We start from the raw sequence: 16855 nt of genomic DNA on the forward strand, positions 1-16855 counted from the left end.
AAAATTGCCTGGTTTCTTTAGCTCAGCACAATGTATATTAGAGTCATTTACATTCATTATACTGATTCTGAATTCCCCTTTTTCTAATGTATACTTAGTTTTGAGTCAGCTAAGAAATACTGATCTGTTTGGAGTACTCCAAGGAGGGTGAAATTCTGATCAGATTTGTAACTGGCAATGAAAATTTTATGATAATAGAATGAATTGACTACAGAGTAGAATATTCTACTTTAAAAAAAAATTTATTTGAAATAATTTCAATATAAATAGGTTCCTTTACATTTTTTTACAGTTAGTCAACACATTAAATACTTTTATTCATTCTTAATTGTATGGTGAATGTAAAAAGAATGAAAGTTCCTTCAAAAATTTTTGTTATATCTCAACAGGTTAGATACTTTACAGATAGTATAATAATACCCTGTCAATAGATGTTGGCTTCATTGACTGCATAGTGCATTTATTTTCTAAAATTGTTTTTATTTAATGATTCTTAGCAACCGTTTAAATTAGGCCATGTTTCTGTTAAAATAATTAATTAATTTCCGTAAAAACTGAGTGGTTTCTCTATTGGAATACAATGCCAGAAAATATTGATCAGAAATACTACCTTAAAAATTTGAGTGCATATTGGAAAATTTTGTTTCTCATTCATATTTGAAATGAAAAATAACTAAGTATAATTGTACCAGAAAAAGTCTGGGGTTCCTGGACTTCTGCAAATTTAATATGGGTTAACAGTGTGGCAGTTTCCCAAAGAGCTGGGTCCTTTCTCTTCTATAAGTTTGGTATGATACAGTAGATTGGATGTAAGTTTATGTAGTTGTGAAATGAAGATGGAGATTCCAAAGTACTAGTGGATTGATAGTAACATAGTTTGTTTTAATGCTAACAAATTTACCAGCAGGTTATTTTTTTACATGTGGAGGGAAAGAAGAATTTTTAGGTTTTGGACATGACTAAATTGAAAACAGATAAAAGGATTAAAAACAAACAAATAAACAAAAACAAAAAACAGAAAAAAAGGGTTAAAGAATAGGAAGGAATGAAAGAGATGTAAATCTGGAAGAATAAAGAGTAAATCATAGATCAGTTGGCCAAAGATTTCTCTTGATGCTCTAGTGCTAGAATTGTCTAAACCTTTTTTTTTTTCCAATGAGGTATCTGAGCTTCCTGAGTGCTAAATTATCTATCTATTTACTATAAAAGGTAGTTTGATGGTTTAGAATATAATTATATTTCAGGCCTAGTTACTGACTTTGGCTCTAATTAGTTATCACCATCAGTCACATTCTTGGTTAAATAAGAGCTTGCTATGCCTAAGTAGTATCTTTGTTATTACTTAGAGTAAACAATAATGAATAGTTGTGTCTAATTATGTTAATAACATATTCTTCTTAATTCTTGTTGTCATAGCTAAAGAAAGTGTATTGTTAGAAAACAACGAAGTGGAGAATATTTCTCTTCCCTTTATTCTTTATTTATGATGTTCTTTCAAAGGGCAACTGGTAATACAAACTTTTGGGTTCTCAAAGCAAATGAATGGTGATTCCATTGAAGGTTTGGCATTTTCCCATTTGATACACAGTCCCATATTTTCATAGCTTATGTGTTCGGAGATGTAAGACAGTTTTGCTATGTGTTGGATAGGAAATGGATGCTTCTTTCTTACTGTATTTCTGATTTAATGTAGTAATTTGGTTGTATCTTGAAGATAATTAACAGATAACCTTCAAAAACAATAATTTTCTTGGAGGGGGACAAGATTTTGATAAAAACCTAACTTTTCCAATTATTGATTTGAATTTTTGAAGGAAATAGGAATTGATATGCTTGTTTGTGTTTTTAAAATGAGTCATTTTCATTGTTAAGTACAATTAAAGTGGTTATCATAAAGGACAGTAACTTACAGTGTTCTTAGGTTTTAAGATACACCCACTACTCATGTGCCAACAGCAGACAGTAATATATGCTTCATCAGACACTTATAAATATTCAAAACAAGAGTTTGCCATCATTGGCTCCTTTCCTCTTTTTGACTGTCCTGTTCAGTAAATCTGTTTCATCTATGCATTGGTCCCTTTTTATAATTGTTGGGAAATTAATAATTTATAAGAAAAATTTAAACATTATTTATCCTCTTTGGGCTGTGATATACTGTGGTTGACATTCATTGGAATTTTGTATGTAAAAAAGAGAACATTTCCCTGTATATGTACAGAAAATTTGTTTTTAATTCTGAGATTGATAGTATCTCATGTCTCTTGAAACTACATACATGGAGCCATCTAACAGCAAGCTCTTATATTGATAAGAGGCCCCATTTTGGGGGATACAGGAGAGAAGTCACATGAATTCATCCCCCACCCTCACCTTATTCTACCTTACAGTATCCTACCTGGCAGGATTCACTTGGGTCATGGTGTTTCCCCTCGTAAATGCCTGACTTCTATTGATCCTTCAGTTTCTGTTGTTTCTTCAAGAGGGGAAGCCGAGGAGTTGAGTCTGATAGGAAGGACCCAACCAGGAGCTGGATGTGCATCGCAGTGGGTTCCACCCATGACAAGGGCCCAGTCCTCTCACATTATCTCTCAATTCCCTGCAAGGTCATAGTTGCTCTCGATTCTTCAAAACCTCTGTGCACTTCTCCTTCTTAAGACCCCTCGTTATACCAGAAGCCTGATTCTTACTTCCTCAGTTGCTTCAACTTTCCCAGTAAGGCAAAATTTAATAACACTAAGAACCTCTATATTCTTGTAGTCAGACCGATTTAAGGCCTTGTCCCCTGTGTGTCTGTGTCTCTTCTTGTCTGATAAGGGCACCAGGCCCATTGGATTAAGGTCCCACCCTACTCCAGTAACCCCTTATGTAATTTTACTTCTGTCTGCCATAACCCTTTCTCCAAATAAGGTCTGCATTCTGAGGGGGGTTAGCACTTGAACATACCTTTTGGGGGTTGGGGGAGGGAGACACAATTTAACCCATAACAGCCACATCAAGTGGCTATTAGGCTTGTTATCTTATTTTAAGCTATTCTTTCCTTAGTTCCTTCCTAATTATCATTTAATTGTTATAAATAGACTGAAAAGCAGGATAATTTCACACAGTTTTGCATACCTTCAAAGCCTTCCTTATCAGACATTTGCACATGAGAGGTTTTTTCCCTCCCATAATTAGCCATCCTGTGTGTCACAAAGAAAATATGTTAAAGTAATAGCTCAGTTTGGGTTTTTATTAAACATCAGCTTCTTATTTTATTAATCATATATTGTGGTTATATGAAATTTCCAATTCTACAATTCATATGACTGAGTATTTGCTGCCTTAGAAAGTTGTTGACTTTTAGAAACATTTTCATCTTGAAATTAGACTGCTGGTTTTCAGTATAAATAACGGAGAGCCTGAATTTGATTTCCTGGGAGATAGGAACAAATAATCATGATTCTGTGTAACAAGTCTTAGGGTGGTGAAATATGGAAGAGTTCAATGCTTAACAGACTACTGACGATTCCCTTTAAATTTGGACTTAGCCATTACATACATTACATAACTAGTATGAATGTTCTTAAAAGAAACAGTAAGAAAAGCCATTCTTATTAGTGTTTTGAATTCATATCCAAAATAGATTACTTGAGAAGTATTACCTATTATTGGTTATTGCTCTTTGTACCAATATGTAGTCTGTAAATTTCTTTGTTTCTAAATGGGAGTGTTAATGTCTTCCGTTCCTACTAATAAAGTCACATAGCACGTTCTATTAAATGATCTCATCTAATCTTTAGGGCTTTAAGATGAGTGTATTGTTTGTCACTACTGACAAGAGTAGATTTTCTCTGTGCTGTTGAAGTTTACTTCAACTATTTTTGACTCTGGCATTGTTCCCTTGCATTATTTTGGGTATTTTATGACTCTATTTCTGAATACTTAAAATCAAAGGCAAGACATACGTATGTTTTATTTTAAGGAAGTCGTAGAGTTTATTTTTTTCTTAAACTTTTTATTTTCAGATAATTGTAGATTCACATGCTGTTGCAAAAGATAATACAGGTAGATCCTGTGTATCCTTTATCCTGTTTTCCCCGATGGTAACCTCTTACAAAACTATAGTACAATATCAAAAAAGAGGAAATTGACAATGATAGAGTCAAGATACAGAATATTTCCACCACTGCAAGGATCCCTCACATTGCCCTTTTATAGCTGAACCCAGTTCCCTCTCACCATCATCCCCTCCCTTAACCCTGGCAACCATTAATTTGTTCTCTATTTCTATAATTTAAGACACATATTCTTGTATTGAGTCAAACAATCAGTTGAGTGGTAGATCTTGTTGCATGTATACAAAATTCAAGACATCTAGGAGAGAGGAATGGGAAATTAAAATCTAGGACAAAATTCTTGCTGTGGAAACTTATATCGTTTATATTGTCCACTCCTTTTTCTTCATGAAGCAAATATTAGTAACACTATACGAAAATAAGAGAGTCTCTGCTGGTGAGTCTAAACTTCATTTCTTCCTTTAGTGAAAGGTTGCGTCTTAAACCAAAATATCTTTAAATTTCTCAGAATCCTCATTTTCCATATTTCTAAGCTAATTATAGTAAAAATGACTTAGAACTCTCTCTTTATAGGCATGCCTCAGATATTGTGGGTTCAGTTCCTTTCCCCACAATAAAGAGAGTCACAAAAATTATTTGGTTTCCCAGCGCATATAAAAGCTTTGTTTACACTGTACTGCAGTCTGTTATGTGCAGTAGTACTATGACAAAAAAAAAGCACAATGTACATACTTTAATTAGAAAATACTTTATTGCTAAAAAATGCTTAACCATCATTTGAGCCTTCAGTGAGTTGTAAGCTTTTTGCAATAGTAACATCAAAAATCACTGATCACACATCACCATTATAATGAAAAAGTTTGAAATATTGCGAGAATTTCCAAAATGTGGCACAGAGATACAAAGTGACCAAATGCTGTTGATAAATGCTGTTGGAAAAATTGATAGACTGGCTTGATGCAGGGTTGCCACAAACCTTCAATTTGTAAAAAGCGTTTTATCTGTGAAGCGTGATAAAGCAAAGCACGATAAAGCGAAGTGCACTAAAATGAAGTTTGCCTGTACTTAACTAATAATAGAAAGCAGTGGTGTAGATAAATAGTACTCCATTCAGAAGAATAATTGGTACAATTTGCATTCAGTGTTTAGGATGAATTTTCTTTGGATGGCAGAATGGTGAGCAGGAAGGCATTGTGGTAGGAGCAAAAGCACTGAGGTAAGGAAGCTCATGGTGACTCTGCTCCTTGGGTTGAAGAGGAATGTTCATGTTGACTTGCAGTGGGAGAGAAACCTGGAAATGTCACTAGTGGAGTCCAAGCTTAGAGCCCTTGAATGCTGGGCTCAGGACTTTATTTTAAAGGCAGAGCAGAGTATTACACCTTATTGAACTCCGAAGTGAAAGATTATGAGATATTTGAGGGAGATTAAAGTGACAGCTGTAAAGATGAATTGGTGCTAGGAGAGACTGCAGGCAGGGAAATTAGTTAGTTTTGTTATGCTAGGTTTTAGCATCTGACAGTGAAGGTGTCCTGGTAAAAGGATTTCTGCAGGTAGAGGAAGAGCTAATTATAGATGATGACAGACTGGATTTCTAGGGGTAGAAGGCAAGGGAGGGATTAGGAAATGTTGATTGTGAATATAGGAGAATAGAAGGATTGTCATATCATTTATAATAAAATTTTTGTTTGTATTTGGAGAAGTTGGTTTTAGGCATACTGACTGTTAGCTGTGTCCTGAACTGTTTTTTGTTTTTGTTTTTGTTTTCCTTTTTTCTTTTTCCTGAACTTTCAAGGCAAGATTGGAACTCTCTGGAGGAAGTTTTAGGCTGGAGATTATTAGGAAATTTTAAATTAATTTGCATGGAGATGATAATTGTATTGCCAAAATATTGAAAGACTTACTGTTTCAAGGCTGTTATTGAGTCAACTAGTCTGTTGCCAGGTGTGTTAGGGATGGTTAAGGTATGTTACATCTTTGAGACTATCTCTGTTTCACTATTTGCATTCTGTCTGTTCCATTGCATGGAGTACTAACCTAGACACAATATAACCTGTGTGAGGTCTTTATAGAAAACTTGCTTTATATGATATGACTTCTAACTATGTATTCATGAGAATCAAAGTTCTAGTGGATTCAAAATAATCTTTTCTTTGAACTTCTTATCTTAACACTATTCCTTCTTTCTAGTGGATATGATTGTAGTGGTGATGGTGGGTGTTTCATGTGATAATGATGTAGAAGAGGCTGTTTCTTTGCTCCTGATTGTTGGTTACTTTGTGAGAGCATATTTGTTAATAAACATTAATGTGATTAAAATTTATATATAAATATAAATTTATCTCAACCTATTGGTTAAATTATTCTAACTACACATTTATTAGCTACTTTTATTCATTGTCAACCTAGGTTTTCAGCTTTACAGTATTCAGCTCACTGATGCATCCTTGTGCTGGGAGGGTAATCCTTCTGTTGCAGGCATGCTTTCAAATGTGTGCTCTTTCCTTTCAGTTGTTCTTGGTACACAGTTTCCAAGAACTCTGCAATGCATTTTAACATATTATTCTACTGTTTATAGATGTGAATATACAGGTTATCACCTCCATTCAGAAGAAATTGAGTTTATTACTCACTGAGTGTTTTTCTTAAAACTTTTAAAAAATATTTATTTTATTTATTTATTTTTATTATTTTTCGGTTGCGGCACATGCGGGATCTTAGTTGTGGCACATGCGGGATCTTTGCTGTGGCATGTGGGATCTTTTTTAGTTGTGGCGTGAGGACTTAGTTGCAGCATGCGCACTTCTTAGTTGTAGCATGCATGTAGGATCTAGTTCCCTGACCAGGGATCGAAACCGGGCCCCCCTGCATTGGGAGTGTGGAGCCTTACCCACTGGACCACCAGGGAAGTCCCTACTCACTGAATGTTTGAAAATGTAAAACATTATTCTCCATTATGTAGTGACTAAGTATTCGTGTATGGTACATTCAAAGGACAACTCAGTGTGACTTTCTGTAGTTAGCAAAATGTTTAAAGCACTCCAACCCCATTGCGTTTCAGTGCACTTGCAGGAAAGACATGGTGAAAATTTCAATGGATATCTTTGTGAGGAAATTTCAGCCAGACAGATACCAGCTTTGGAAACAAGGAAAGGATATATATACCATTGATCACACGAAGCCTACTCCAGAATCCACCCCTGAAGTAAAAGCATGGCTGCAGAGGAGGAGGAAAGTAAGAAAAGCATCCAGGAGGTAATGATCCTGCCCACACCCCATCCTACTTGTACTTACTCATTTAAAATGGGTCCTTGAACATAATGTTCTCAAAGACTGTTTATTTGCTTTTTTTTTCTGTTTATTCACCATCAGTTTACTTAATATCTTACGAAAAATTTGACGCAAAGCATTTTCAATTCTTTGGAAGTGTAATAAATAAATAGAATATAAACGGAGATGTATATTGTATTTGAGAATATTTTTAAAGTTGCAATGCATGAGAAATAGAACAATTCTAGACCTTCTAAACCCCTTACATTAATGTATTTAAAGATTTCTCAGTGCCCTCTATTCACCTCCTTATTTTTGTCAACTTCAGTAACTCGATTTCCAACTTTTTAATTTTGCTACTGATTTTGACTTTTAGTAGTTTTCTTTTTCATTTGTCAAACATCTCAGATATTACTTTTCTCATTGGGATGCCTATATATTTTGCTACATTATACACACTTGGCTTTATTCTTTCACAAGATGTAAATCAGAGCATGTGGTGTTTCTGTAACGTCGTTGTCCCTGTGTACTTTAATCTACATTCCATTTTTGTGGCCAGTGCCATTTCAAAAGCCTTTAGGCCTGTTGTGGTCATCTTGCTGTCTTAAAACACATTAAATAGCGTGTGTGTTATGTTGCTCAGGTCCTCAGGCAACCTTTTTAGACTTTTATATTTTCCAGGTTTATATTACATTTTTACTCTCCAGTATTACTCATTGTTTTTCTTTCAGATTGTAAAAGTAATATTTGTGCATTGGAGAAAATTTGTAAAATAAGGAAAAGAATAATGAAGGAGTCCCAAATCACCCATAACCTCACAATCCAGAGATAACCAGTGTTAAAATTTTGTATATATCCTTTACATATATATTTTTATTTATTATATAATATTATATACATTTCCAAAATTGGGGCCATGCTCTTCTTAATAATTTGATGACCAGTTTTATATTTTTTCATGTAACTGAATGATTTGCTACAACGTAATTTCTAATGCCTGCATGTATTTAATCTCCTGTATTTGGACCTGTAGCTTGTTTCTAGTTTTTTGCTACTAACCAAATAACACTGCAATTTTAAGTCTTTGCCGACACTTCTGTTGCTTATTTTCTGACTCTCTCTCTCTTCCCCCCCGCACCCCCCCCCCGACAATTTATTTTCTGCTATTTTAGAATGCTAGTGAGTGGAGGAACCTTAAGAACATGGAGTCAAACCAGCATTTTGTAAGAGATATTCTTGACGCACAGAATTAGTTAGTAGCAGAATTAAAACCCAGGTGTTCTTAGTTCACCCTATAGTCTACAGCAGTAATTTTTAAACTTTTAGTTTTCAAATCAATTTAATAGGTTAGGAACAACATTTTAAAATTAGGAAGTAAAAGAGAATAAAATGCATTGTAGTTCTTCCCATGAGGTAAGGGTAAGTATTAATTCATGACATGTGTGAGCATGTGTGTATGTGTGTATTGTGTCATCATCTGAAATGTATAACTTACTGTGGGTTGCATTCAGAAGAGTTTGGGAAACACCGATTTAGAGAGTCACTGTGTTTTGTAAATGTGCGAATCCGCATTGCCAAAAAGGTTCACTGTGGAAAGAAGCAGTAGTTAGTCTTGAGTTCAGTAGCCAAGAGCACATCTTGAGAATTGTTCTTTAATGTACAGAAAACACAGTACTCTAATTAGGTGTATGATCTGGTCTCTTAGTTACTAACCACAGTGGTCCTTGTGGGTTGACACTGAATATAGATCTATTACATTGAACAGATTCGAAGTGCCTTTCAGTAGGTTAAAATAATCAGTGGTCTTCGCTCACCCAGTTAGAAAGCCTAATGTTAAGGGGCTTGTTTATTATGCTCACCTTTGTGGTTTGATCATCGAGTTTGCTGATCTCCCTTAAGTAATATGCTATATCTAGGAAAATCTAATGAAGGGAATGATTCACTGAAATCTCAAAGAGATGTCAGCCATCTTATTGGAAGTGTACGGTGCTATTCATAATGTAGAGGTATTCCACATAGGCCACTGCATGGGTTCTCAATAAAGTGATGATGATACAATACTGTTACTTCCAGCAGCAGCCAAAGCTAATTTACATAGGTTATCCCTGGCTACCCCCTTTATCTTATCTGTGACTTCCTATAGAAAAACACTAATGTGTTTTCTTGTGTGTGTGTGTGTACTCTGAAGTACATGTCGTTTTGATTTGAGTTGTAATTCTTCTTAAATGAAAGTGTTGGAAATGTGTCATATACAAAAGGCATCTGCAACAAAGCTATCAAGTGACTTGCTGGAAAATACTAGAAGAGGAAAACTTTAAAAATGGCGTCCACTCTGAAAATAAATAATACATTGATATAAGATGTTAAATACATATGGTTTGCCTTCCTCCTCTCTTAATTCCTTTAGCTAATGATAATTGGCATTTAACCTTAATGCTTTTCATGCATATTTCAGAATTGTACGAAACTCAGGGAAATATAGCCACCAGTTCACCTTGGAATGTAAATAATCTACTCAAATTTTAACAACAGCTTTATGGAATCTCCTCATTTCCTTTTGCTTTCTTCATTATCTAAATAATATTTGCTTTTATCCTTACGTCATCATTTTTCACTTTATTTTTATTTTGAGCTTTAATATTGTTATAAAATTTTAAGTGATTTTCCAATAATGTTTAATAATCAATAATATTTAATAATCAATAATGTTTAACAATTTAGAGTTGTTTTAATTTTTAGTAAATTGTTATTAAAACTGTGCTGAACATTTCAATTTGACCTATTCCTCGTGAAGATTACCTTTGTATAATGTGATTAAAAACCAATCAGTTTTCTCTTCTCTTTTTTCATTAAGTGAAAATAATATTTGTATATATGTTTTTTCCTGTCCATTGGAAATATTGTGTTCTGACTATAGCTTCTTTTGTTAAAAGCTTCCAGTGCACTGGTTCTCACTCTAAGAGGCCTAAGAATGAGGAAGATGAGGAAGTGTTAGCTACAGTTGATGGGGCAGAGGGCCCCACTCCTGACCCAGACCCAGATGAGCTCAAGGACAGTGAAAAGCCAGAAGAAGCAGTGAAACTAGCAAACACAGAAGCACCTTCAGAGGAAGAGGCCTCTGCTAGCAGGATGCAGCTGGATCACAATTTATCAGATAATATCAGATTCGCAGGTGAGAAACTAGCTGATTATGTTTCACATATTAGTAGTAGGTGATTGTTGATCTGCCTTAAATCTGTGTTTACAAGGGCAGATATGTTACTTTTCCACGTAGCTTAACCAATAAGCTATCTAAAACTATGCGGTAACTCAATCAAAAGGCCAAGGGAGTGTTATGAAAATCAGAAGCACCACTGCTACGGGTAATGGAATTTTGAGACAAGCAGCCAGCAGTGCCTATTTCATTTAATAAAAAAGAAGATTCTAAAATGAAAAAAATTTATTTTCAGTGCAACTCAATTTATAATATACAATACATTTTTTGGAAAGCTTCTCTTGAATTCACATGGAATAGAGAAAACCAATTATAGATAATTCTTTGCAGATTCTGAGCTTCGACTTAATTTTAGGAAGAAAATAAAGATTAAGGTTTTACAGAAGAACAGCAAACATCATTCAGTCCTGTGAAATGTGTATATAGTCCCCTGGCTGTTTCTCTGCACCAAAGCCGTCATCTGTAAATCTCAACTGCTTTGCTTTTCCCTGCTTTTATAGCATATTTCTCTGAAACTGTTTTAATGCTTTGCTTCTTTAATAGTTGTTGGAGATTTTGTCCTTTTCCTAATCGAGCTTATTGGTAATTCCTGTCGCTCTCTCATACCCCTCATCTACTGTATCCTTCAACTGTGGGACTCTCCCCAATCCAGCCACCCCCTTGCTTCCTCTTTGTTCAAGGCACGTTATCTCTTGTCTGGACTGCTGCAGAAATTACTTCCTTCCTGTCTTGCCTGTGTCCACTCTAGTCACCCCTACTAGTCAGTTCTCCATATGGCAGTCATAGTGATCCATTTAAAAGACGTGGTTTGTTTTGTCCCTCCCATCTTCTTGCTCTTATTGCACTCAGAGTAAAAGAAAAAGTCCTGATCATTGCCCTAGTTAATCGGATCCTTGGCTGCTTCTCTATTCTTACTACCTTTTGCTCTTGAAATACCTATGTTAATAGAGTTTAAATCATAGACATTTTTTTCACTGAGTTTATATTTAATTGGAGAGCTAGACAAATAAATATATAATTCCTATCTAGTGTGCTGAGTGCCACTAGTAGCGATGGCATAGGGTGTTCCTGGAATACCAAGGAAAGACCTGAAATAGACAGGAGGCTGGACTGGCAGGGTTTCTTGGAGTAGGTGATATCTGAATTGACTTGTGATGAACACATGGAAAATAGAAAGTAAAGAAGGTAGGGAAGGGAATAGCAAGCAGTACAGAGAACAGTTATGCAGTGCATACGGATATTTCTTTATAGTCTCTCGCCGTAGTTTTTTGTTGTTGTTGTTGTTTTTAATCACACCAGGTTAAATTAACTACTTTACAAATTACTGGGTAGTTTAAGCTAAGGGTACCCAGGTTTATTATTTGTGTCACTGCCTGGTCTCTTGCATTTGGACTTCCAGGTTTTGAGACCTGGCAGAGCATTTAATAGAGGACTTGGCTAGGTGCAGCATCCGAGCTACTATGTGATAGGTGAAATGATGCTTGTGTGTGTGCGCGTGTGCGTGTATGTGTAAGGAAGGGAGGAGGGCGAATAGAGATGGCTGTAGGAGAGAAGTGCATGTGATATTCTTCTCCTTTCATATGCTGTCATTGTATGATGCAGGATTAGTGTAGGAAATAATTTTTATTCGACCTCACAGTTTTACATGTGGTTTTTCTTTTTTAATATAAATTTATTTTTGGCTGCGTTGGGTCTTCGTTGCTGCGCATGGGTTTTATCTAGTTGCGGCGAGCGGGGGCTACTCTTTGTTGCGGTGCACGGGCTTCTCATTGCGGTGGCTTCTCTTGTTGTGGAGCCACGGGCTCTAGGCATGCAGGCTTCAGTAGTTGTGGCTTGTGGGCTCTAGAGCGCAGGCTCAGCAGTTGTGGCTCACAGGCTTAGTTGCTCGATGGCATGTGGGATCTTCCCAGACCAGGGCTCGAACCCGTGTCCCCTGCATCAGCAGGCGGATTCTTAACCACTGCGCCACCAGGGAAGTCCCTACCTGTGTTCTTGAGATACATCCTCTGAGCTGGAATGTTTCGTCAGTAGCATATATTGGAATTAAATTCTTATTTTTAGAAAGATCTCAACTTACTATTGCTTGGGTAATTATTGTTATTGCCCTGGCTTTTGACATTGGTCTGCAGTGGAACCTCTTTTTAAATCCCTTATTTTGTCAGTAAGTATATTATTTTGCCATCTTAACAATTATGGAGGCTGCATGGTGCTTTGGTGACCTTTCCCACTCAGGTCTTCAGTGGAAATTTAGAGGGAAAGTTTGATGGTAGAAATTTAGTTGAGAATAGTTCAACAGTTCTCAGCAATAACATAATGTAAGATTTATTAACAGTCTTTTGTTTTACTCCTCAGGAAACGTCTGCCTAAGCACATCTGTGGCAGAGAAAATCAAAACTGAGGCTGACCAAACCTGTGCCACAATTCCACCTTCAAATCCCAGTGATGCTGACGATTCCATGTCTAGTGGCCATGTTATGTCTAAGGAATCAGAGCCACCCAAGCTTCCATGGCCAAAGTCACCTGAGTCGTGCTCCTCTGTGGTGGAGAGTAACAGTGCTTTGACAGAGGGAGAAGAGAGTGATGTGGAGAGCCATGGGGTAGGCCTTGAACCTGGGGAAGTCCCAGAGGTCCCCAGTGGAGAGAGAAATGGCTTCAAAGTCCCCAGTGTGTGTGGCAGTGTCAATTTTTACCATATTTATTATGTTGTCAAGGCACTTTCTGCAAACAGAATGCTGTGCATCCAAATCTTGCTTTAGGGCAGAAATAACATTTCACATTTATGGGTCTTAATCATATTTCTTTCAATGACCGGGAGGTAAGCCTTCTGTGAGGTCTGGCTCACATGGTAATAATTCAGAGAACATGGAACTTTTGGCCACGTATTGGAGCTTAATTTTCTTACTTAAAAATTTTTTCTAACACTAAACTCTTTATTTTGAGATAATTGTAGATTTACATGCAGTGGTAAGAAATAGTATAACAAGGTCTTATGTATCCATTTTGCCCCAATAGTGTCTTCTTTTTTTTTTTTTTTTTTTTTTCCAATAGTGTCTTCTTGGAAAACTATAGTAGAATATCACCATGATACTGACATTGATGCAGTCAAGATACAGAGCGGTTCTGTCACCTCCAATAGTAGCTGGAAATAATTTCAGCTGCAGGGCTCTGGCCTCCTTCTGCCAATGCTTAATACCTCTGGGTTGCAGGCTTCCCACAGCCTCTATTTTAAGATTAAGGCTCATCTGGTCATACTTTTCCCTGACTCTTTCCTCATGGACTCTGAATCTAGGCCCAGGCTGACCCTTCTGATCCTGCCCACCGCGGGAACCAGGCCTTTGCCTCTTGGAAAACTCAAGATCCCTCTTGATTTCCAGCCTCCCCATTCTAACCCTTTGCATAGGGCCTCCCTGTTTCTCATATGTTCTTGTACGATGTTAATATCATATGCTCTCAGCGTAAACTTTCACTGTAACTTTAAGATTGTGAGTGTATCAGCCAAGCTACGACTACCGGTGGTGATTGTCATAATTTGGTAACCTCTTTTGACCTGCGCAACTTGAGAAAGGAGTTCAAGTGGATGAGTAAGGGAAGCCTCAAATGTTGGAGCTGATAAATTGTGCCGGCCACTGAACAGACCCGCTTCCGGACTGCTGCTGGTCATTTCAACTCATCACAGGCCTTTTGGAGCTTTAGTAGCAAGGGAGAGTAAATAAAGACATCAACTTGGAATACTCTGTTTATAAGTAATTTTAAAATGTCCAATAAAATATAGATGATTTCCTAATTTCACCCAATAACTTTTATCATTTTTATGCATGATTGTCCTACTGAACTATAAAATATTTCTCAGAAGTATCTGAAAAATAGAAAAATGTGATCTAATTTATTTGAAAAGGTTGCTGAGCAATTTGAAAATAGTATTCACATACCAGTAAATAAAATTTACAACTTAATTTCACATAGCGATTGTAGCTGGATAGATATTGGGATTCTAGAATGGTGAATAAGTCACATGCCTGTTTATATTTGGTCAGCTTCTTTAAACTAGAATGGAACGGAAAGTAAGTTTTCTGTTTCCTTGCTTTCAGTGGAGGCAGTTGGATTCTCAGTGTTGTTAACCTTCATCTTTGTCATTTCTCTGAACGAAGCCTGACTGCCTAGGAAAGCAAGTGCTGCTGTTGAGGGCTGAGGGACTTGGTTTGCTCTCATCAGAAACGGCTGTGTGGTATTCTTTTCTCATACCATGGTGTCAGACAGTCCTTCTAAGTAATACAGAGCCATTTCATTTTTGTGTAGTGTGACCAGTGTTTCTTAGTATTGAGCGTAATGCTACGTGTATGCTGGTAGCAGTCAGCTTTAGTCAACCTTCTCAAGAAACATTGAGTTATTTTTTAAACAGCGTCTGTCTATCTGTAACTGGACTCCATGCTTTTCCTGGAATAAATCAAATGTGTTCAAACGTTACCTGCTATTCCTGCTGTCCAAAATACTCCTCCCCTAGAGAGCTAAATGTACCGCTCCCTCATTGCACTCAAGGCTCCACTCAAATGTCTTCTTGTCAGAAAGGGCTTCTCTGATGACCCCATATAAAATAGCCTTCTCCCCATCTCTTTCCATTCTTTGTCATGCTTTATTGTTTTTATTGTTTTATTACTATTGCTTAATAATACTTCATAAATATTTATTTTCTACTAGTTTTTTTGTCTCTGCTCCCCCACCCCCAACCCCAATCTATATTGCACTCTTTGGAAGCAGGGACCTTCTGTAGCTCACTATTAGAACAGTGTGGCATGTAGTAAGGGTTTAGTAAATATTTGTTATTGTTGACCAAGTTATAATTCCTCACATTAATTTTTAGCTGTTATAAACTACAGGTAAACCTCACCCTGTATTATACTTTGTGATCCCAGCTTTGATTAGAATGCTCTCACACATTTTCTCATAATTCTGTTTTGGTGTCAGATGTCAGCATAGTTTCTCTCCTTCTGGGCTCTGCTTCTTCAGCTTACTGGGAAATTCCTGAGACTCCTTTCTTTTGCAGTCAAATGTTGATGCAAACCCACTAGTTTCGAACTCTTTCTCTAACCACACCTTTGCCTTTTTTGGGGGGTTGCTGCATGGGCAAGAAAGCTTGTAAGTAGTTTCTGCCTGGAAGATGTCAGGATGCACAGGACTTTTTCCTTTACCTTTGAAAGGAAAATGTAGTCTGGGCAGCTCAGGACAGAAGATTTTACGTAAAATTTAAGTGGTTTCAAGATGACAGTAATGTGCCATATTAAACAACAGCAACAACTTTTGATTTCCTGTTTGATCCTCAGAGAAGTGGCGATTCATTTTTGAATGGAAGGAAGAGTACAGGCTCACCTTGGCAGTATTTCCTCCTGTGTGAGGATAGAAAGCAAAATAACCTGCCACATAGTCACACATGACCAAATGCCATGGCCCTATTTTGTTATGAATATATAATTCTAAATTTAAATTAGTTTTAAAGAACTTTTGAAAACTAGCTAACTGCTGAGTTTATTGTAGGTTTGAGAAGCGTACCCTGCACTACAGATAGTGTTTTTTTTTTAAAATATTTAGGTATCTATTTCGTCTGTACCTGTCTTAGTTGCAGCATGCAGGATCTTCATTGTGGCATGAGGACTCCTTAGTTGCAGCATGCGGGATCCAGTTCCCCAACCAGGGATTGAACCTGGGCCCCCTGCATTGGGAGTGCAGAGTCTTACCCACTGCACAACCAGGGAAGTCCCCAGATAGTGTTTTTGTTTTTGTTTTTTTAAATTTGTATTTAGTTTTTGGCTGTGTTGGGTCTTCATTGCTGCGTGCGGACTTTCTCTCATTGCTGCGTTGTGGTGAGTGAGGGCTACTCTTCGTTGCGGTGCATGGGCTTCTCACTGCTGTGGCTTCTCTTGCTGCAGAGCACAGGCTCTAGGCACGTGAGCTTCAGTAGTTGCAGCATGCAGGCTCAGTAGTCGTGGCTCACGGGCTTAGTTGCTCTGTGGCATGTGGGATCTTCCCGGACCAGGGCTCGAACCCGTGTCCCCTGTACTGGCAGGCCGATTCTTACCCACTGTGCCACCAGGGAAGTCCCTCCAGATAGTATTTTAATATGAAGTGGAAGAATAGTTAACTGACTTCCCTGTCAGTAAAATTATTAATAGAATGGGTTCCTATTTCTTTTGACTTGTAGGTTTAAATTTCTTTAACGAAGTGTTAATTCCTCAGCAGGTGAATAAGTATGAGTTCTTCATAATTAACTTGTTGTAAATCATCATAACCGTAGTTTTTTGTTTTAAAACAAGTCTTTAACGGT

The 16855-nt window shown here is 36.9% G+C and overlaps 1 protein-coding gene across 5 annotated transcripts in view; it reads left to right on the forward strand.

Annotated features, from left to right (window-relative positions):
- The window catches only part of KDM4C (lysine demethylase 4C), a 428305-nt gene that overhangs the window by 214605 nt on the left and 196845 nt on the right, over window positions 1–16855 (forward strand). For 2 of the 5 annotated variants that reach the window (XR_004350379.1, XM_032634920.1), the window contains exons 9-11: window positions 7117–7310; window positions 10259–10497; window positions 12892–13205. Coding sequence is in view for 2 of the 5 variants with exons in the window: in XM_032634920.1 (XP_032490811.1) it covers window positions 7117–7310; window positions 10259–10497; window positions 12892–13205 (747 nt within the window). In the remaining 3 variants the exon portion in view is untranslated. Of the gene's footprint in view, window positions 1–7116; window positions 7311–8056; window positions 8174–10258; window positions 10498–12891; window positions 13206–16855 lie in introns of all 5 variants that reach the window. The other 3 variants (XR_004350381.1, XM_032634921.1, XR_004350380.1) reach the window with 3 other exon arrangements.

The sequence above is a fragment of the Phocoena sinus genome, chromosome 6 (genome assembly GCF_008692025.1).
Source record: "Phocoena sinus isolate mPhoSin1 chromosome 6, mPhoSin1.pri, whole genome shotgun sequence".
Lineage (NCBI taxonomy): Eukaryota > Metazoa > Chordata > Mammalia > Artiodactyla > Phocoenidae > Phocoena > Phocoena sinus.